This window comes from Corylus avellana, chromosome ca6 (assembly GCF_901000735.1).
Source record: "Corylus avellana chromosome ca6, CavTom2PMs-1.0".
Classification (NCBI taxonomy): Eukaryota; Viridiplantae; Streptophyta; class Magnoliopsida; order Fagales; family Betulaceae; genus Corylus; species Corylus avellana.
Genome location: NC_081546.1, coordinates 24081211 through 24104506, shown reverse-complemented (window position 1 = coordinate 24104506; position 23296 = coordinate 24081211). Strand labels below are relative to the sequence as shown.

General features: G+C 34.3%; 3 protein-coding genes across 3 annotated transcripts; 1 reads left to right on the top strand and 2 right to left on the bottom strand.

Annotated features, from left to right (window-relative positions):
- Positions 1–5441: 5441 nt before the first annotated feature.
- Positions 5442–10623, bottom strand: LOC132184162 (transcription repressor KAN1-like). Its single transcript, XM_059597677.1, has 5 exons — positions 10378–10623; positions 10163–10239; positions 9767–9812; positions 9296–9365; positions 5442–5652 (listed from the first exon to the last, which is right to left on the bottom strand). Exons 1-5 carry the CDS (start codon positions 10538–10540, stop codon positions 5643–5645), a joined length of 366 nt encoding a protein of 121 aa, XP_059453660.1. The 5' UTR covers positions 10541–10623; the 3' UTR covers positions 5442–5642.
- Positions 10624–15553: 4930 nt separating this feature from the next.
- LOC132184493 (purple acid phosphatase 17-like) lies at positions 15554–17791 on the top strand. The gene is made up of 7 exons (XM_059598143.1): positions 15554–15918; positions 16141–16297; positions 16412–16519; positions 16647–16774; positions 17001–17129; positions 17246–17313; positions 17393–17791. Exons 1-7 carry the CDS (start codon positions 15724–15726, stop codon positions 17604–17606), a joined length of 999 nt encoding a protein of 332 aa, XP_059454126.1. The 5' UTR covers positions 15554–15723; the 3' UTR covers positions 17607–17791.
- Positions 17792–21145: 3354 nt separating this feature from the next.
- On the bottom strand, positions 21146–22912 carry LOC132185419 (glucan endo-1,3-beta-glucosidase 11-like). Its single transcript, XM_059599195.1, has 2 exons — positions 22439–22912; positions 21146–21796 (listed from the first exon to the last, which is right to left on the bottom strand). Exons 1-2 carry the CDS (start codon positions 22910–22912, stop codon positions 21146–21148), a joined length of 1125 nt encoding a protein of 374 aa, XP_059455178.1.
- Positions 22913–23296: the final 384 nt, after the last annotated feature.

Sequence of the window (23296 nt, the reverse complement as noted above, 5' to 3'; positions counted from 1 at the left end):
ATTTAATTTTGGATAGGTATTACATAATTTTAATTAGCTCTTTATTTTTGAGTAATGCTAAGAATCATCTTTTTATCCTCCTAAAGTTGATGTGGTTTTTAAAGTCACTACTGACTTTTAGATGAATTATAGTTGAATTTTGATTCAATGGTGATTTTAAAAGCCACATCAACTTTAGAAGGATAAAAAGATGATTCCTAACATTACTCTTTATTTTGATATATAGTTGAGCTTTTTGATTTTTGATTTTCAGTACTTTGCCAATAATTATTGGAAAAAATCATATTTATCCCTTAGGTTTTCATCAAATTTTGATTTAGTCGATGGGTTTCTAATTTTAAGAATAAAATCATTATGTTTTGCCTATATTATAAATAAGTCATACTGTTACTTTACCGTCAAAGTTAACAGTTTGTCATCTAGCCACGCATATCTTATATAACACGTACGTCAATAACCGCATCAGCAATCCAATGACAATCCATGTTAACAAGTGCCACTCATCATCTATAAATAAAAATAATAAATAAATAAAAGCAAAAGGCTAAGTACCAACACTACATGAATACGCGAGTCCTTGGATTGCACACAACGAAAAGAGTTCAACAAAAACTAAAACGCCTTACCCATAAACCTATTCTTGAGTCCGTACGAATAGACTAAACAAAATCCCTACTCCAAGTTATCCATCAGTAGTAATCGGTAGGATATCAATATGAAAACACCAAAACTTATGTGAGATATCTTTAGCCAATGAAAACATTCTTATGCTACAGAGGTTGTAACGCTCTCAAATTTACCATTGATTAAATTTGATCAACTTGGAGAGTACTACTGGTAATATCTACGGACCAATTAACTAATCAAAGTAAGAACATGCAAAAATCGAAAATACAAGATCTGAGATTGCTACAAGTATACTTATCCATGAATGGAAATATGTATCATAAATTACAGACTTTGAGCTTCCAACAACATTCTATAAACATCAAACGAATATCTACCCAAACCTGATCATAATGCAAGTGATTCACTTGGCGTCTGCATCCTAGGAATTTTCACACTCTATGATCCGAAAACTTGCTAAACCACAAAACACTTAAGTATTTGGGAGGTGGAGGGAAAGTAACTGTGTAAGTCCATGACTTACTAAGTGAATTATCACATAACTAGTTTATGTAATGAGCTTTAGGTAACAGTTCATAGCTCAGAAATATTAGACATGAGTTTTCACAAATATAATGTGAATTGTCTCCACTATTATATCATTAAAATATTGTTTATCTCAAAGAAGTAATGTGGCATAATTTCGGTAACAACCACTGATATTTTAATACAGAAAAATCATGTTAGATACTGTTAAAGTATTATAAATAATTAAATTTACATATTCTTATTATAAGCTTAAGTTTTTAGGATAAGAATATTTTTCACTTAATTCGATTTAGGTCCAATTCCGGTTGAAACTATACCTGAAGAGTGGGACACGTGTTACTTATGTCTTGTTACGAGATAAATGTCACAATCTCAACAAAATTGGACCCAAGACAACTCTTTTTCATATTATTTCTTTTTGTCTAAACAACTATTTTTCCTACTTACTTTAAAGATATGCATGTTGATGACAAGATAACTTTGATTAGAAATTGCCTGAATTGAATTATGATGTCTTCCTCATGATAGACTATTACATAAATAGGACTCCCCCATTAATGTCCGGTAGTTAAAGATGGAAAATAAATTATTTGGCCTTGGTCAAGGGTTTATTTGGGCATATATTTATTTTCTTGTAGTTGCTAAATTAACATGACTAATTTTTGGAACAATCAAGCAACAGTCCAAAACAGGAAAGCTTTCCTTAGTAATTAACTATTTAAGTTATTTCTTTGAAATGGTCTATTGAAAGTTCTCAAAAAAAAAAATTGAATAGTTCAGATAAAAATTAATGTTATTATGGCCGGCCAAGATGGTAAAATGTGAGGAAAATGCTACATTCGCCTCAGTAATTTGGAAAAATATTTGGCGAGCTGCTACAATGCTCACCTCTCACCATTGTTACTCACCAAATGTAAACCCAAGTATTTTTTTAATCTCTAACATTCTCTCTCATCTCCATATTAAAAAAAAATCTTGAGAAAAAATTTTAAAAATAGAATAGTAAAATTCAATAGCTAAAACACAGAATCGAATGTAAGTAATTTGAAAAAGTTGATAACTAAAATAGAAAACATATTTACTACAGTGGATACGAGTGCTCTTGTTTCACTTGAATTTATTTTTATCAAGCAAATGCATCCATATTATATAATGGCTTTACCAAAGAAAAAGGGTCTCTTTTGCTAACACATTCTCTTTTTCCCTTTTCCTTTCTATATATATATATATATATATATATATATATAAAGAAAAAAAAAGAAAAAAAAAAAGACATTTTCTAGCAGACCACCAAAAGAAGACAATCAAAGCAACTCAAGATGTTTACTTTGTGCCTACAGTGTACTCAAATCCATTTCCAGTTCAATCAGTGCTTCTATTTCCAGTTGTGTTACTCTCTTTCTCTTTCACACACACAAAGAAATGCGCAGATTCCAAGGGAATAGTAAGAGGTAGTACAAAAGAGATGAGTGAGAAATGATTTAGCAATCGATTGCTTTATGATTGAAAGAGAGTAGAGGAGAAAGAAAAGCTTTTCTGCAACAATTCCAACCATCTTTTTTGACACAAAAAAAGAAGCCCTAGTTGGCTACGATGATAGCCCCTCATGTCTTGCTTTATGGTGAAATGGGTGGTTTTGCTTTGCCTTTATTTGGGATTTTAAGTTTTTATTTGACTTTTTGTTTCTTTTCCCTCTTAGCCCGAGGCAAAGGGCCACCGCCCCAAAAAGAGAGAAGAGAGAGAGTTAAAACTTAAATGTAAAAACTGGTTGTGGTGACTGAGCTCTCACATCACATGGAATACTGAAGAAAGGGTTTAATTAGTTGGAGAAGACTTCTTTGGCTTCTCCTGTGCTCTCCCCCTATTTGCTTCTTTAAAAGCCTAACATGATGAGGGATGTTTGTTCATAAGAACATCACTAATTAGTTTTTTAAAATTTAGCTAAATTTTAGTTAAAAAATTACTTTTTACAAGCACCAAATATTAAGCTATTTAAATATTAATTTACTTTAATTAAATAAGAAAAAAAAAAGACTTTTAAGTTCACATATGGAGAGAGAAAACAATGAAAATAATAAAATAATGAATGACTTAAGAAAAATAAGAAACTTCACTTTGGACCCATGAATTACCACTTATTTTGATATACTTTCTGAAATTTTAAAACCTTTTAATTTGGATTCCTGAACTTTTAATTGCAGTCAATTTGAACTTCTTCGTCAATTTCTATCGTTAAAACCCCTAAAAAGACAAAATTACCCTTTAATTTTCTTTTTATTAAAAAAGAAAAATATTGAAGAAAATTTTTTTGAAAAAAATGGGTCACACGGTGGCCCAACCATTGGTCACCTTGTGATTTTTTTTTTTATAATATATATATTAATTTTTAATTTGAAATTAAGGGTAAATTTGAAATTTTATAAAAAAGTCAGGAGTATAAACGTTATTGTCTAACTTTTAACGTTTAAAATCTGACGGAGTAGTTCAAATTAACTGTAATTGAAAGTTTCAATGTCCAAATTGAGAGGTTTTGAAGTTTGAGGAGGGCATGTCAAAACGGGTGATAATTCATGAGTCAAAAATGAAGTTTTTCCAAAGAAAAACTAGCATAAATATGTTGAGAGATTCTGACAAAAACTAAATTGGGGAGAAATGATGGAGAGTTTGATAAATTAGAGCTTTCTAGACTATTCTCTAAATTTTGGCTAAAAACACATAATAAAGAGCTCATTGGTGATGCTCTGACACACGTACAACTCATTTAGGCAAATATATAGTGCTAAATTTCAAGACCACTTTTGTAATATATATAAGCATTTTCAGCCAAAGAACGAAAACAAATCATACAAATTAAGTTTGTGGCATACCAGATGGCTGGCTTGACCCTTTTAGCCCAATCTAGGCTGAACTATTGAGCCCAATCAGCCCATTGGCTCGATTTTTGAAGCATTTAAATCCAAACGAATCATTAGATACACCATCAATATCATGGAAAATATGTATTATGAATATTATGATCATTTGAAGAAATGGAGAGGGATCCTTCTTCTTCTTCTTCTCCTCCTGTGATGTGACTCATGTCGCCATTGGTTGTGTCATCTGCATGTGGGTTTGTGAAGTTTTGTTTTCTTTTCTCACTTCAATTCAAGTAGATATATGTTATTGCTGGCTAATTTAATGCATCGTATAAAGCATTGATTGGTCTCCGGGAGGTGACATGATATATCACGTGGAGTCAATCGTGCTGTAATGGAACAGCTGGTGTGGTGAGATCAAGTGGCTTCCTGCCTAGCTCTATATATACATCATCGGCGAATGAAAGAGTCTGTGTGCTGCCGGCCGGCCGATCCCATTTCTGTCGGAGGAGTTCAAAATTACACTTCTTAATTGATGAAGATGATGGATCTGGTGGATGAAAGGGTCATATTGAGTGTCTTTATATATATATATTGGTTTTCTGTTTTTTAATAATTTTCATAATATTTTATATGTTCGATTGGAAAAATTAGATTTAACCGCTCAAAGTATAACCACTTTTACCTTTTAACTTTTAAAGTTTAAAAAGTGACATTCAATCCGACCCTTTAATAATCAAATTGTGGCAAATTAGTCACTCCGTTAACTTTTTTGTCTTTTAATTAGGACCAATTACGTGCAACACACATGATTTTTAACTACCTAAATTCCTAAAAATGAATTGAAAATATAATAATAATAATAATAATAATAATAAAGAATAGGGAATGGCTCAACCCCCTATGACTGTGTTGGGGTGACTAAGCCACCCCAAATGTGTTGAGGGTTGTTTCAGTCACCCCATTCCGCCATTTGGGGTGGTATTAATTGAGCCACATTTTTTTTTTTTTTTTTTTTTTTAATATTGTATTTAACTTTCTTCTTTTTTTAATAAAAAAGAAAGAATTTTTATTTTTTTAAACATTTTACCCTCTGGTGCATTTTTGAGAGGATGGCTAAAAGTCATGTGCGATCATTTTTTTTTTTAAACTTTTTCGACATGCTCACAAAAGGGGGAAAAAGGGAGGAAGGAGATTCAATTTAGAGACTTCTGCTTTATGAAGTGTGGTTTTTAACCGATTGAAACTGATTGAGCTATTCCTTAAAGATGACTGACATTCGATCTAAAAGGACGGAAACAATTAGGAGGGAATAAGTTGTCACAATTTGACAGTTTGTAACTTTGTACAAGTTGAACATAATTTTTTGAACTTTATTTAATTGGAAGCTAAAACGCAAAAGTTGTCATAGTTGGGGTCAAGTGTATTTAAAGTTGGCTGCACGTGCAGACCTGCACCATTTAATTAGGACTCTTTATGTCTTTATATTTATATTACATATGAAATCACAACCGAGGAATTGAAGAAGAATTAATGTAGCACGTGGTGTTGGGCACTATCCACACCAACTCAATCCCATTTACGTCTAAAACATAGGCATCTCCCAACCTTTTAATCAAAATGTGTATTTGTTCACATCTTCCTGCAAATTTAAAAAGGGGGAAGAAAAGCACTTAAGAGTTTTACAAAGAAATTCACAAAGCACATTGTGCAATGTAGAGATAATGTATTATGCTTTGCTTATATAAAGAGCATAAAAGGAAAAGGAAAATGCCATGTCCAAGAGTGAACATTGGTTAGAAATGCTCAATGTTGCTGGTTTTTCATTGGAAGGGGGAAAGAGAGGGGGGTTGTTTCTTCTATCTACACAGAAATATTTGCTTTTGGGTAGTTTCTTAGGATACGAATTCTTGTTTACGGGGGCCTATCAACACACACTTCAACAGCGTTTAGTACTGTGGCAGGAGTCCCATTTTAGAAATTAAGAGAAGCTAGCATCTTAGACAAAATATGCTAAAAATTAAAAACTATTATCACTTCACCACAAAAAAGAAAAAAAGAAAAAGGAAGGTGTGTTTGTGGCTTTCTTAAATGTTAGGAATCACATAATAAATACTAAGAAATATGATCCTAACATTTCCTAGCATATTCTTTGTATATGCAACGATGTCCATGCGCTAGCAAAATTAAAACTTTAATGTCATATGCTCATTCGTCAGGAAAATTAAAATTTTACGGCACATGCTCATGTGCTTTAATGGCACGCGCTAGGAAGATGCACTCTTCTTGGCACATGCCCCCTGGAAGATGCATTATTGCTGGCACAAGAGCATGCGCCAGGCCAAGAGTTCATCTTCCTAGCACATGGGGCATTCGCAAGGAAGAGTTCATTTTCTTGGCACAAAGGGCATGCGCTAAGAAATTATATTTCTCAGCCCTTTACCCATACGCCAATAATTTATTGGGGTTTATTTAAAAATTTTGGTTATACGAGATTCGTAACACAAGTGTATATATTTGCGATGACTTCTGTTAGTCGTTGCAGATATGGGTATATATATTAGCAAGGCAATTTAAAGTCGTCGTTGATAATTTTTTTAATTTTGTTTTTGGCCAATTCCTTTAGGACATTTGTGCTCTTACTGCATCATTGCATGATCCATTAAAAGTTGCATCACTACAACAAAACATGTGCTCAAACCAAATAATATCATTACATAGAAAGGTCATAATTAATATTGCAATAAAAAGTTGTCATCACAACACAGTCTCTAAACAAAACATGTAAGTTTCTTACCCATTCACCCTCACACTCATCACAAAAACACCCTTACACTAGCTAGAAAACCTAGATAGCTACATTGTGGCATCAACCCACATCAGCATAACACTGTATTCATCAAATTAAAATAATATTATAGACTGCCCCCTCACATTCCAACAACAAATTGAGGGACCCTAGCTAAGTCAGCGACAAGCTCGATCGTCGGCTATAGCTAGCTGTTGATTTCAAGTCTTACTGCTTAATTGGTTGATGATCAAAGTTTAGATAGTATTGGAATACCACCTCTGCTGATCCATACACAACAATGTACAAATTTGGAATTATTTGTTGGCCAAAAAGAATAAAAAGGACAAATTAATAATCATATCCAAGACAAAAGAAGTATAGGACTCATATTGGGTGGGTGAATTGTGAAGGCGTTACATGGGTTTTAAGTCCTATATTAATTACTTATATTAAGTGAAATTAGGTTATCTAAGTGATTTTAAAGCATTCTAATTATAACATTGACTTGCCCTTTTAAAGTATTACATTTATGTAGCTCATGTTGCTTCCCTGTGTTTTGACAATGAATTAGGTAGCATGCACTAACGCTTAATTATTTAAGATGAAAGTAATAAGATGGTTAGTAGACTATCTAGAACAGTAGTGACTGCCAAAATCTTTGTTTCAAAAGATGGTTTCAATAATATTTAGCTGAAAAACAAGAAGTCCACAAAGAACACACATGCATATATGGACAGATGAACAAGTACAAAAAAAGAAAAAAAGAAAAAAATGCATGAATCAACCAAAAGATTTGGCTCGATAATGTTCAGGTCTTTATAGATTTTCTTGTTTAAGTAGGCTAAGGGACGTGACTAGACATGTTACACATCATTCTCTCAACCATCTTTTATATAAATTAATCATTAGATTTGTAGACTTACAAATTTAATGGTGAATTCATTTATTTACTTTATAAAGATAGAGATGGGACTCACAAATTTAATGGTGAATTCATTCATTTATTTACATTCATTTTTGCATGGTGACGTGCGACCCACTTTCAGCACGTCACCCCTTGAGAGTGACGTTTAAAGAGTGACATGTCACAACGTCACTCTTATAAGGAGTGACCTTTTTATTTTTTTGCATGTCACCCCTAGGTGTTACGTTTTAAAAAATCCTTACTATTGAAACGTCACAAAATCATTGTTTTTTTATTGTAGTGAATAATGAATTTTATCATTTGTGGGGACGTGTACATTCTAATGAACTATTCAGACTAAAAGGACAGTATGACCCATGGAAGGATTTTCACAAATGCCATTTGGGTTATTATCAGCTTAATTATATATAGGGGATGGTATATGCAATTTTTTAACTGTTGCGGTTAATGTAATAAAATAATTTTTAGGGAAAACTTCACTAAGGCCCCTGAACTTCCGGCCGATTTTGCAGACCCCCCCTGAACATCAAAAACTCTCATTTTGGACCCTTAAACTTCTATTTTCTCTCACTTTAGACCCATCTGTTAGTTTTCAATGTTAAATGCCCATTATACCCCTACCCAGCCCACTTGAAATTTCGAAAATGCCCAAAACTACAGCACCCACCCCAGCCCAAAACGACACCGTTATGGGCATTAAATTTTTTTATTTTTTTATTTTTATTTTTATTTTTTTAAAAAAAAAAAAAATAGGGGGAAAAAAGGGGGAGAATGATCGGGCTTGGCCAAAATGGGGTGGCTGGACCACCCCATTTTTGGGCCAAGGGGTGGTCGGAGCCACCCTCACGATCTGGGGGTGGTCGAACCACCCCCATGGCCGCCGTATGGGGTGGCCGAAACCACCCCCAGCCCCTTGGGGGTGGTCCAGCCACCCCAAATGCACTGATCCCCCCTTTTTTTTGTTTTTGTCAAGGGGGTGGCCGGACCACCCCCTTGGCCATGGGGGTGGTCGAACCACCCCCAGATCGGCTAGGGGGTGGTTGGAGCCACCCCGATATTACTCCTTTTTTTTTTCTTTTTTTTTTTTTAAAAAAAAAATATTTTGCTTTGAAAAAAATAATAATAATAATAATAATAATGCTCAAAACGACGTCATTTTGGGCTGGGTGAGTTGTAATTTTTAGGAATCCAAAACAGTGTAGTTTTAACGAGGGATATAATGAGTATAAAAAAGTCAAACCTTTAAATCTAACGTTGAAAACTGACGGAGGGGTCCAAAGTGAGAGAAAATGGAAGTTTAAGGATCTAAAATGAGAGTTTTTGAAGTTCAGGGGGGTCTGCAAAATCGGCCCGAAGTTCAGGGGGCCTTAGTGAAGTTTCCCCTAATTTTTATCACTTGAAATTGATTTAAAAAGTGGTGGATTCTTGCCTTCTTTTTATTCCAATTCAGTTCTTTAAATTTTCTTCTAATGTTAAATCATATATATGCCAGGTTAAATTATCAATTTTTCAAATCGAGTTTAATTAATATTCTAAAAATTGAGTTTAAACAGATTCAGAGTTAATTACCTTTTTGAACAGTTGTCGTTTTGATGTGGAGCTGGTGTTGTGCTCAAGAAATCTTCATCTCCAGATCCATCTGATATATACAATTAAGCCTCCAAAGATTAGGTCAATTAAGATCGTAATATGCATTCAAATGAATTCTTTTTACTTAATTAATTTGGAGTTCTCTTACGTCTTATAAATTGCATTTTAATTAATCACATGTATATATGTTGACACTTGAACTAATATTCTACATCTCACACAGAAAAAGAACCAAGTTACAAAAGCTTTAAATGTGGAAGCTTTAATATTTATTAAACATGTCCTCTATTGGTGCATGCATATATATATATATATATGTACGTCTGCATTTATATTTATAGCATAAAGCAAAACGATGGAGAGAATCTTTAATAATTACAACTTGTAGCAGAAATCAGGGAATTAATAAGCAATAAAGGGGAGGAAGATGGCTAAGGCAATTTGAATTACCTGAGGAAGCTGCAGGTTTCTCAGTGTTCTTGACAGTTCGATACATCTGCCAAGGAAAACCAAATATAAAACAAGAAAACAGCAATAAATAAACAGAAGTAAAAAAACAATTTCTTGATGAGAGAAAATGTAATAAAATCCCAATCAACAAAAAAAAGACAAACAAATAAGATGCTTTGCTTTCTGGAATTTGTTTGGTTTCTTTAATGAAAAATGCTGTTTTTCCCACGAGGTTGATGTTTGGTAAGTTCAGTAATTGCTTCTATTATTGAGAAATGATGGCTACTTTTTCTCTCTCTCTCTCTCTCTGTCTCTCTAAAGTAGTCAGCACTTGGGAAGAGAAAGAGAGAGAGAGAGAGAGAGAGAGAGAGAGAGATGAGTGTTTTTCAGCTGCACCTGTAAATGGCTCTTGACATGAGCAAGAGTTAGATCTTTGACATCCATTAGCTCTAAAACTGACCTTGGAGTAGCCCCTAAAATCCCAACAACACAAGCAGCTATTAAAAGAATACTTCAAGAAGAAAATCCTTGCAGGTTAAGAAAATAGAAGAAAATCTAGCAAAACAAGTAGTACTAGAGAGAGAGAGAGAGAGAGAGAGAGAGAGAGATACTTTCATGGCCACCAAGGAGTTCTACAGCACGGACAAAACGGGCATGAAGAGTGGTTGTCCAACGCATTCTTGGTGCCCTATTCCTTCTACTCCTTGATCTCATAAACCCATTTGACAAATCCGAGGCCCCAACCCCATATCCATAGTGCTGTGAAACTGGCATCCTCAGGAAGAGAGAGAGAAAGAGATGTTTGATGTTGTAAATAAACAATTGAAAAGAAAAAAAAAAAAAAACTATGGAATAGATTGGGAAGGAGAAAAATTTTGGTATGTGTTCTTCCTACCTCGAGAGTATATATATAGCAAAAGAGTAAGGGTAAAAACAATAGTTTTACCCTACAATTATTTCACCATAACAATTATTATTAATTTTATAACATTCTCAATATTATGGTTCATTTAGTTTGTTTATTTTCTTCCTTAATATTTTAGGGTTTACTTGCTTATGAAATATTGTTTCATATATCAAAAAATTAAAATATTAACAAACATCTTTCTTCGCAAACACAGTAAAAAAACTTAAAATTCTCTTTTACTTTCATGGCGCATCAACGCATACACTTTTTCGGCTAAAAAAACAAACTCTTAGAAATAATTATCAAACACTCTATTAACTTGTAACATTTCACTTATTCAAAGATTAGTTTAGCTCTGAAAAGAAAAGGAACTTGAAGGGTTAATAAAAATTAATTACTTAATTGAATAAATTAAGTAAATGCATCAATATTATATAATGGATTTAACAAAGCAATCCAGTTCAATTAGTTTATCCAGTTCTGTGTTACTCACAATTCCAAGGTAACAGTGAGGTAGTACAGAATTTAATTTCTTCATTTCATTTTCATGCTGCTGTTTTCACTATGGATTTGTTATTGAGAGCCGGCCAAGAGATCTTTTGTTACAATTCCAAGGTAAACCCTCTTTGTTTAATGGATTGAAGTATTTTAAAAAAGAAGAGAGATAGAGTGAGAAATGATTTTGCAATCAATTGCTTTATGATTGAAAGAGAGTATAGAGAAAGAAGAGAGAAGCTTTTGCAACAATTCCAACATCTTTTTCACACACAAAAAGAAGAGCTGGTTAGGTACGATGAGATAATAATGTCTTGCTTTATGTTGAAATGGGTGGTTTTTTGCTTTGCCTTTATTTGGGATTTTAAAGTTTTTATTGACTTTTTGCTTCTTTTCCCTCTTTTAACCCGACTCAAAACTCAAAAAGAGCCACCGTCCAGAGGAGGCAGAGAGAGTTAAATGTAAAACTGGTTAATGACTGAGCTTTCACATCACATGGAATACTGAGAACCAAACCAAATTACAATAATGCTCGCCTTCAATTTTTTCAATTTAAGAGCATTTTCAGTAGTAGTATCTAACTAAATTATATAATTTTACTTTAATTTTTTTTTCTTAATACTCTTTAACAGATTTTTTATTTTTTATTTTTCTTATTTTATTATATTTTTGCAACATGCAGATTCAACTCTTTTCCATCTACCCATTTGGGCGTTGTAGAGGACCAACTCCTCCATTTAATCGGTCATGGACTCATGGCAGAACACCAACATTTTTCGTACAAATACAAAGGTTTCATATTATCTCTCTATTTTCCGTTCAAATCTCAAAATCAAAAATCCCATAACTTTTTTTTAGGCTCCGTTTATTTCGGCGTAAATTTTTTTATTCTGCCTCTTTAATCTGCTAGTTTTACACTTCATTGAAGCTTTACTGGCTCTACAAAAAATCCAATTAAGCTTTTGTTTTTCTTTCTTTGTTCCTGGGTTTTGCATTCCAAGTCTTAGTTTTTCTTGTCTTGGATTTATCAAAAAAAATTGAACTTTTTATAGTGATTAATTAATTTAGATTAACGAAAAATACACGTTTTTTTATTTTTTTTATTTTTTTATGATCACTTATAAAAAATCAATTTCATTGAGAATCCACAAGTTTTGTGGATAAATAATACTACTACACCTACAACTTTTTTATAATTTCTTGAGATGTGTCAGCATGTGATTAGAGCTACATCAACCACTAAAAAAAATTAACACTCTCTAATTACATATTGATAACACGTGTCAACCAATTGTAAAGGATTTTTAGGTCTAGCGTTTTTCTTTAAGGACAAACGTTGTAGGCCTAAGAATTTCTTACAACCCAATTTAAACGAAAACTTTGATACGACAGACCTATCTTCGTTACATATTCTTGCTACAAAAGGATCTGATCACACATTCATCCTATTTTTAAGCATGAGATTTCTCAACAAAGTAAAGTAATGAGTGTAGCAAAGAAGCATTTGTAGGCTATTCCTACCAAAAATTCTCCAAACTCTCAGAAATGAACCACTGCGGGATTCTCTCACGGGCAGTGTTTCGGCCCAGGTTCTGTAGGCTGACTTGACACTTCCAGCCCAATCAGCCCATTGGGTGGACTTTGAAGAATTATTAGATTTACCATGAATTACATAAAAACATTTTGCATGCCCGACCCGGTCCACTTGATAGGATATCGACCGATACCTTTTGTCAAACAATACGGCTCGAGAATCGATTGGTGTGATCCGGCCCGACCTCTTATTCCGGTTTGGGGATGATTTCAAGGGCTTATACCTTTTGTTTTTGTTTTGTTTTTTTTAAAATAGTTAATGTTTTCGATTTCAGCGTATGATTTGGTAAACATGATTAAAAAATAAATAAATGCCAAATAATAATAATATGGACGCATATCTATGTATCATCTGTAACGAATTCAAACACAAAATTAAAGGATTATAATTAATTATATAGTCTTATTCAATTTTTTTTTTTTTGGACATGTCCACACAGGGGAAGAGGGAGGAAGAATTTGAACTAATAATCTCCACGTCATGAGGCGTGATATACAGCGGATTGAACTATCCTTTGAAAACAGTCTTATTCAAATCTTGACAGACTCGAACACGACACCCAACATAATAATTGAGAATTTTTTACATAATTTGCGAACTCGACACCAACCAATATAAAATTAAAAAATTATGATTAATTAACTTGATCAATTTAATTAAATGAATCAAATTATAGTTATCCTATATAATTTTAGAAAAAATACTTCAATTCTTCATAGTGTTCTACTATCTAGATATTATTTTCTACTTTTATTCATAGACTGATGGGATAAGTTATTTTCTATTTTTTTTTTAAAATAATATCTACGACAAGAAAGAACACAATTATTCGAGCAAGCAAACTCAGGTGTGGGGCCCGAGAGAGTGCAATTGAGATTTGGTCTCCTAGAAGTTTGAGCCACGAATATTCTAAGGGCTCTTGAACAGGATTCGTATAATGCGTTGGCATATTCGCATATATCTCATCAATCATGCTTGTCGTTTAGGCGATGGAGTGGCAGTGGAATGAGTGGATAACCAATCAAACCCCAAACCATGTGCGCTCTGTTTCTGACTCCACAACCTCCAAAACCCTGTCGTTGAGGCCCATCAAACAAGCGGCGTATCTCTCTGCCAAACCAATTGAATTCTGCTCCATTTTTTTGGTTTTTTTTTTTTTAGGTACTTTGGAAAATGTAAATTATGCTTATTTTTATAAAATGTTTGTGAAGTTTTAATAATTTCATACGGGTGAAAAATTATGGTCAAAGAAAAATAATTTTTAGGTCAATAATAAATTGGTTAATATAGGGAAAGAAAATTCCTTACCCTTCTTAAAAGGTGTAACTTATTTTTCGGAGTTTATTTCTCATTTTTCTATCATCTTCATCTCTCTAAATCTTAGTATCATTTACCCCATAGAGGAATCCAACTATTGCTCCACCTCTCACCCGCCATCCCCCGTCATCGTCTCTTCCCAACCATATAGAGGATTTCAACACCACCTTCTTCCTATCGCTCGCCCTCGCCATCCCCTTTGCCTCATCATAACCTCTAAATTGTGGGTGCATTTTTGTCGAATTATTGGTGACAATAGTTGACATTAACGGTAAAATATTTTTTGTACAAACCAAATAACGAAAAATATTTTCAATATTATTTTTAAGGTCTTAACCAAAAAAAAAAAAAAATTATTTTCCCCCATAAAACCATTTTTTTGTCAAAACAAATGCCACCATTCATTAACCCATTTCCAAACAAATTTTATTATCTTGAACTGTCCGAAAATACATGAAAATCATTAAAAGTAAATTCAAATATGTTTATATATATATATATAAATGATTTTTTTTATTTTTTATTTTTTATAAGTGAAGTTTTTCTTTTTCTTATTTTCCCTTTAATCATCCTCAATTTCGGTGGCAGAATGGCAACCAATCAGTTATAAGGTATTAGTTATTCGGTGGGCAGCTTGCCTCTCCTATCTTTATGGTATTATTTGTTCGTTAATGTCATTTCTCTCTTTCTTCCTCTAAGGATTGGTTCACATGTTGTCGATTCTCTCTTTCTTTCTACATTTAGCACTCCTAGGTTAGGAAATGCAAGAGCCTGATGAGCAAAGATTACCACATTAGGGTGTCACCTGGTTGCACCCACATCTTTCATAAACCTCGTTACAATCAGTTTTGCTGGTAGCATTCTTGTCAACAAAGAATCTTACTGACCCAGTACGTATTCGGTTCGCTGTTAAAATTAGGTTTTTTCTTTCAGTTTTTATGTATTTGGATCGACATGATTCTTTTCTGGTTTTTGTTGCTATGATGTTATTGTTCCTCGTACCAAAAATCAAAATTGGTAATATTTTGGCTTCTTTTAGTATTTTATTATTATTTAGTAGAGATATTTGTTTTAAGAAGCTTGTAATTCTCTTTGTAAAACTTTTATTTTAACATGAACAAGCCCTAGAAGAAAAAAATAATAAATAAAAACTAGAGATTTCTGATAATGTTTCATTCCTTAAACAAAACCAAAGTCCATGAGAATATATATTCCCAGTTAAACTCTTATACAGTTAGGATAATATTATCTGTAAATCATTATTTATCCTGAAATTTTAAACAAATAAAAAAAATTAATTATTTATATGAATAGTCTCTCTTATACCATAAATCCTAATGTTCAGAGAATAAATTTAAATATATAAATTAATATTTTAAAATTCTGAAATTTTCAATTTCTTTTGTCATCTTCTTGGACATAACATAAGTCCAAGGATGTCGCACAATAAAAAAACTACTCTCCCTCCCCGGCACTAACACAACTTGTTCTCGACATTCCCGACTTTTCTTGTTTATAAAAGGGCAGTGGATTTACACGTTGATGCAGAAGGCTACCTACTCTGTCTTCCATTGACCATTGTTGAAATAGTTTATTCCTTACACATTTATTCTTTGGTCTGTCTTGGATCTCCTCTGAAGAGATATGGCAATTTGGTATAAAAAATCAATGGCTCTCAGCCTTCTCTTTGCCATTGCCTTTGGCCTGTGTTTCTTCTTCACATCTGCAGAGCTTCAAAGATTCGAACACCCCACAAAGAGTGATGGATCGCTTAGCTTTTTGGTCCTTGGGGACTGGGGCCGAAGAGGGGCTTTCAACCAATCACAAGTTGCTTATCAGGTTCTAAATCTTGTGTTTTTATTTTTTATTTTTTATCTTATCTTATCTTTTTGTGAACTTTAATGCATTCAAATGTTTTGAGCAATTTGCTTATATGACAACCCACGAAAGCTTTAGTAGAAATCAAGAAGGTTTCTTTCTCTTTTGTATTTGTTGCTTTTTGGGTTGGGCAGCAGCCATAAATGTTTTCACTTCTGTGATGGTTATGATTCTTGGTTGCAGATGGGAAGGATTGGAGGGAAGCTAGACATAGATTTTGTAGTTTCCACAGGAGATAATTTCTATGATAATGGGTTGACTGGTGAAGAGGACACAGCATTTGAGGAATCATTCAGCAGAATCTACAGAGCCAAGAGCCTGCAGAAGCAGTGGTACAGCGGCAAGTACCCAACTTTGATGATTAGATGGATAAAAGAAAACCATAATTTGCTTTTCACTTATTGGCAAAGCATTGAGCAATTATTTAATTTAATTTGATTTAACTCCTATGCAGTTTTGGGAAACCATGATTATAGAGGCAATGCAGAGGCACAGTTGAGCCCTCTCCTTAGGAAAATTGATAGTAGATGGCTTTGCCTCAGATCTTTCATTGTGAATTCTGGTAATTTGCTCTTACATTCAAGCATCTCTCAATGCAGGGCTATCTATTCACATTGAAAACTTTGAAACAATGAAACCCAACCATATTAATTAGTTTTCCTCTTCATCTGCTTCTTTTTTCCTTGTAGAATTAGCTGAGATTTTATTTGTGGACACCACTCCTTTTGTCAAAGCATACTTTACTGAATCGGAGGGCCATACATATGATTGGAGGGGCATCCACTCTCGCAAGGCTTACACTGCCAACCTATTAAAGGTATATTACCGATAGTCCGTGCATGTGTGAGGCCTAACACGTAGAATATACAATTGAAATGGAAGAGATACTGTTGAGCCGGAATGTCGGGATTTGAACTTAGAATCCTTTATCTCAAAAGCTCAAGCTAATAGGAAAGAGTACATTTCATTTAATCAATACTTTTAACGCTAATACTATGTTAATGAAGATCACTCTCTATGTTCTTTATGAATATTTGTAACAGGATGTAGAATCAGTATTGAAGGAATCAACTGCAAAGTGGAAGATTGTTGTTGGTCACCATGCCATCAGAAGTGTTGGACATCATGGGGATACAAAGGAACTTAAAACCCGGCTGCTCCCAATCCTTCAGGTTAATGAAATTGTCAGAAAGCACTCTCTCTGGTCTTATAGACAATGGAAGAACAAAAAGGTTTGCAAATCTATTAATTGAATCTAAAATTTTTGAGTTTCATTGTAAAATCACAGGCCAACAATGTTGATTTTTACATGAATGGACATGACCATTGCCTTGAGCATATCAGCGACACAGACAGGTAAACAAAATGAAACTTTTGCACCATCTGTTAAAACTGTGAGCAGGGCATTTGGCTAATGATCTGAAACTTTTTGCAGCCCTATACAATTTCTAACAAGTGGAGCTGGTTCCAAGGCATGGAGGGGAGACATTAAAGGACACAACAAAGAAGGTCTAAACTTCTTCTATGATGGACAGGGTTTCATGTCTGTCCAGTTGACCCAGATGGATGCAGAGATTGTATTCTATGATGTTTTTGGCAAAATTTTGCACAGACTGAGTACCAGGAAGCACCTTCACTCATCTATATGAATTTTTTGAGTAAATGCATTGCAATCTTACCTTGTTATAGAGTTGTGTATGCCTTGGTGATTGATTAGTAGCTTCTGAATCTTTTTTCCCTTTTACCTGCCCTGAATTTAAGCATATGAATCCTCATTGTTAAGCAGCTTATGTACAAGGATGAACTTGAACAAAACTTTGAATGGTCAATTCTGCATACACTGAAATCTTCAAAAATGCCAAGGAATACCTGTGGAAGTTATAATGGATGCCCCAATAATGGGTTGTTGAAGCTCTGCAATATCAGATGCACAATATTAGATCATTTTACCATGACTTGGCTCTTTAAATCTCTACCTTAATACTTAAGAGGTAAAATCCTAGGTTCTAAATGCCAAAGAACTTTCTGGGATGCCATACCTTCCAATTCCAGGCACTCAGAAAGCTTGGGATTCTATGAGAGAAAATAGGCAGCTCTGCTTCTGACACTGTACAAGAGAGATCAAACCCATGGTATTGTTGCCTGTGGAAGAAGGTTTACTTGCTCCTTAGATAGTTATCTCAATAAGAAAGCAACAAGGTAGATACTTCTATCAAGTTTCACTTTTGGGAACAAAATGAACACCAATCATATAAAGTATAAACAAACAAAGTAAATAATACCTAAAAAGCAGAGGATTTGAAGCATCAAATAAATAAAGCAACACCACAAGCACTCATCCTTTTGTCACTCTTTAAGGTGTAAATTCTTCGAAGGCCCCACATCAGAATGAAGCTTCAAAGTCCAAACTTTTATGTAAATAAATCACAACTGCTTCAGGGATTACCAAGTGAAAGAACCCAAAAGAGTACTGGATATCCTCTCTATCTCTGCAGGGGTGGAATGATGTAATCATAATTATTTGGTCTTACAAGAATTGTGTTAAGATTACAATAAAGAGTAGATATGTAGATCTCTAATAAGGGTAGAGTTAAAGTTACTTAAAGGAGAAACTATCAATTAAAAAAGTATGATGGTTGATTATTATCTTCAAATATTGTGTTTGTTAAAATGTCTTATTCTCTCTATGAATCTAAAAGTCAAGGTTCCCTTTACAATCTAAAGGTTTAGGTTCCGTTTACGAACCTACTCGATTTATCATTTCTAGCGCTTTGTTACTATTGCATCTTCTCCAAATGCATCTTGTCCCACATCTCTCAGAATCTCAAACCTCCAGGCGGCCATATCCAATCTTCCCTGCACCCCTTTTAACTTGTAATATTATTCTTGAGTCTTGTCCTAATAAGAATTGTTCTGGCCGGTGTGTTCTTGTGCATTTCCTTCTCAACTATTTGTGTTGCCCTCTCATTTTACTCATCCTTATTCCTTGGTTTTCTATATATATATATATATATATATATATATATATATATATATATATTATTAAAGGCAACATGTATCGTGTTATTATTGGCCGGTGTTGATATTTTACTCCGACGGTAACGAAAGTTTGGGATGGGAGTTATTTTTTATTTTTATTTTTTTTTTGACATGTCCGCACAAGAGGGGGGAGGGAGATTCGAACTAGTGACCTCCACTTCATTAAGTGTGGTCCCAGGGGGATGGGAGTTATTACGAGGAGTTTTAAGTCAATTTTTAAATCCTAGAGAGCTTATTGTAAATTGATGCGTAGACTGATTTGTAGCTCTTATTCATTCAAAAAATAATAATAATAATAATAACATACTAAGGGTGTGTTTGACATTGCGATTTCATAGATAAAAAAATGTGATTTTAAACAAAATCGTAAAAGATGAGTTGTTTGGGATTGCATTATTAAAAAATTGCGATTTTTAAAAAGCAAAAAATTTGCGTACAATTTCAAAGGTTAAACTGCGATTTTAAAGGTTAAACCAAGCTGCCAAATGCTTAACTATATTTTTAAAAATTACATTTTCAAATTGCACATTTTAAAATCGCACTTTTTGAAATCGCTAACTCAAACAGAGATTGAGATATTCAAAAATTCTCTTTAAATTTGAGATACTCAAATTCATAAATCTCATATTTTCAAATTCATAAATTTCAGCCATCCATCTCATCTAAGGATCTACAATAACATGTCTCATCTAAGGGTCTTAAATAAGTAATGTTTCAGCATTTAATGAGGAATCTACTCTCAACAAAACGATTTGTCCTTCAAAAGTGAAAAGACAAAAATACCCCTAAACTATAACTAACTTGATATTATCTAGTTCAAATGAAATTGAAAGGATGTTCCCAAGCAAACATAAATTTAGTAGCTTCTTCATTAAATGTTGAAACATGGGTTATTTTAGACCCGTAGATGAAATAGACGACTGAGATTTATGAATTTGAGAATCTCAATAAAGAAAATTTTAGGGGATCTCAATCCCCAAATAGGGATCCGGCTTCTATGCGGTAGTTTTCACTACCGCATAGATGCTGTTATAGGAAACGGTACCGTTTTGATTAAAAAGTAAGTCACTTTTATGAAACCCACTACGTGAGTTCACGCTGTCACAGACGGCAAGTATTTGAAACGTCACACAGCAACACTGCAACTCCATTTGAGTTAAGGAGAAAGGAAGGGGTGGAAGGAGAAGAAGATACATGATCTCTCCGGTAGACTGGTTCCGCTGTTGCAGTAGGCTTCATAACAACTCCACTCCATTTTGTGCCATCAACAGGTTGTGATTGGGTGGCCAGGTCCAACCCAGGAGCTTGGTTGATTGTTCAGCCTGATGTTTGCAGGCCCGAGTGCTAGCAGCCATGGGAAAGCTTGAGGCATGTCGTGAACGTGGCATCAGAGATTCTGTCTGTTACAGATTAAGAGGGTGCAGCTTCTCATGTCAAAGATATTTATCAATGCTGAAAAGGGAGGAGAATTTTTCAAAGATACTTGCAAAAGTTGTTTGCCTCAATTACAGCTTGCGAGAAAGCAATTTTCCCTGGCATGACTTGGGGGAGGGTAGTTTCTTTGGAAATTAAAGCAAGTTTTAGAAAATCCCAAAATGGTGCTTCAGTAGAATTGTTGAAACTTAGTTGCCCATGTTTCCGTTTGCCGCAGCTCTGATGTTTAACCCAAGTTCGATGTGAAGCAACAGCCGAACCAGTTTACCGGAGAGATCATGTATCTTCTTCTCCTTCCACCCCTTCCTTTCTCCTTAACACAAATGGAGTTGCTGTGTTGCTGTGTGACGTTTCAAATACTTGCCGTCTGTGACAGCGTGAACTCACGTAGTGGGTTTCATAAAAGTGACTTACTTTTTAATCAAAACGGTACCGTTTCCTATAACAGCATCTATGCGGTAGTGAAAACTACCGCATAGAAGCCGGATCCCCCAAACAGACCTTAAGAATAAGTTTACATAAAGTTTTAAGCCACTAGGTTAGGGAACTTCTTGCAAATCGTGTAATCACGTTGATTAAGCTTAGTCATGGGTGATCTTAAGGAATTGATATAAAAGAAGTTTTGGAAACAATGGTTTCAATCAAAGTGGATTATTGATTAACAATAAACTTGAAATATATATAATAATGAGAAGAAAAAAAAAAAGAGCTGGCTTTACAGCAGTGCAGTTGATGCCAAGCAGAGAAACAAAATAAGGCGGAATCTTTTGATGGCAGATAAACTGGCAGATGCTTCATCAGTGGTGTTTAATTTATTAGTGGTGTCTCCGACGAAATATACCGGCGACGTGTCCGGCTTGAACAGTCCAAAGTTCCTCTCCGACGTTGGCCCGGGCTTCCTATTTTCGTTAAACAAGGCAAAAATATACACATCTACTTCAATATTCATCTTCATCAAATTGCCGTTGTACTTTGCAGCATTATCAATCGTAGCTCCAGCTTCATCGGCGTCTCCCTTTGACGGCCAACCAGTCTCAGCTACGCAAACAGAGACCTCCTCAAAACCCAACAAAGATAGTGCAGAGTAAACGGCATCGATCTGCCCAAAAAACATGTTGTCGTATTTGACACTGGTATTCGGATCCACGAACCCGGAATTTGGCTCAAAAACAACGTAGGCAAGAGGAATTTTCTCTGGATTTGCCTTGTATGCAAAATACGGGTAAATATTGACGCAGAAAGGTGAACCCGTTTGATTGTGGAACTCCAAGATTTCAGTAATATGTCCCGTTAGATCTTGCTTGAAGGCTCCGGCGGATGGAGGATAGGAGGTTTCCATGACGTTGAAGGAGTGTGAAGTAGTTACCTGTTAAATAACAGTTTATAGTTTAGTTTATATTCTAGTTAGCTGCTGGCAGGAGACAGGGTTTGAACCTAAAAACTCTTTTAAAAAGTAATTTTATATATCACTCTGTTATCCCATTCCCCAAAGCTTGTGTGGCGTGTTCCTCATTACATTGAAGCATGATAATTAGTTTTTGTTTTTGTCTTGTGAATTAAAATGTTGATTAAATAATTAAAAACATGTTTGGGTGTATATTTGAAAGACTTAAAAGTGTGTTTAACATTCAAAAAGTCCGTTCAAAGAAAAAAAGTATATGTTTGGTAAAAAAAAAAAATTTTAAGGGCTTTTAAATGTCCAAAAAATCAAAAAAATGACAAAAACGCACTTTTAGCAAAAATTTCAAAAATCATTTTTTAACTTAAAAACTCTATTTATTAAACACAATTTCAAATATGCTCTAAATTTAAAGCTTAAGAGGACAAATCGTTATTTTATATGGTATCAGAGTGATGGGTTATAAGTTCAAATAAATTTTTCACATGCCGCCAAGAGGGGATAAAAGGTGATGTATAATACTCTTTAATGTTAAATTACTACTTATCCCATAAATTTAAATGAATAAGAAGCTATAAATTTAATAATATAATTTATATTTTAATATACCTTGATCTGCTTGTCTAACCCCAAAGTAAGGAGTGCACCATGTATGGTTTGCATGGCGGCGACGAGGTTGTTGCTCAAACCACTGTCGTAGAGAGTCAACACTTCGTTCCCAACCATGATGCCTGTAATATTCGTGGCCGGCAAGTATTCTTGGACGTTCGATCTCACCCAATCCAAGGCCTTTTGTGGATCGCTCATCTCCGACAAGTGTTCGTTGCCAACTTCGACCGTTAACTCAATGTCGGTGCCGGCGAATGCGCGAAGAACTAGCGGATTTGCGTCGTAAAGCCTCACCTTCGTGGCGCCGATGGACTGAACGAGAGGAACGGCTTTTTCGGGCGCCGGAAGATTGTCTCCGATCTGACCATAGTTGATTCCAAGAGAAGCAGAAACCATTGCCGGCAACATGGTAGTAGAAACAAGAAGAAAAAAAAGAAGCAGACAGAAGTTGGATTTAGAGGAGTCGGACTCCATGGATTGTTTGCAAGATAGACGAATCTATTGAAATTGTGTGTATGTGTACGGCAAGCAAATCCTCTTCAATTTGTTATTTATAGATGGGGTTTAAAGAAGTACCACAAAGAAGGCGCTTTGTACTACTATTTTCCTTTTCCTTTCTGGTTTTGGAAATCTTAAACCTTTTGGGTTGATATCCTGATATTGGAGCCTACGTGGAAATTGTAACAGGTTGTCCTTAAGTCACTAGGAAATTTTAAGGTTTCGATGCCTGGAGTCAAATTTTACCTTTGATTCTACTTTACGACATGAAACAATTTGTAATTTAGGTTAACTATATTGACTAATTATTTATTATTTGTTCCCAAAAAAAAAAAAAAAAAAAAAAAACTTCTTCTTTTT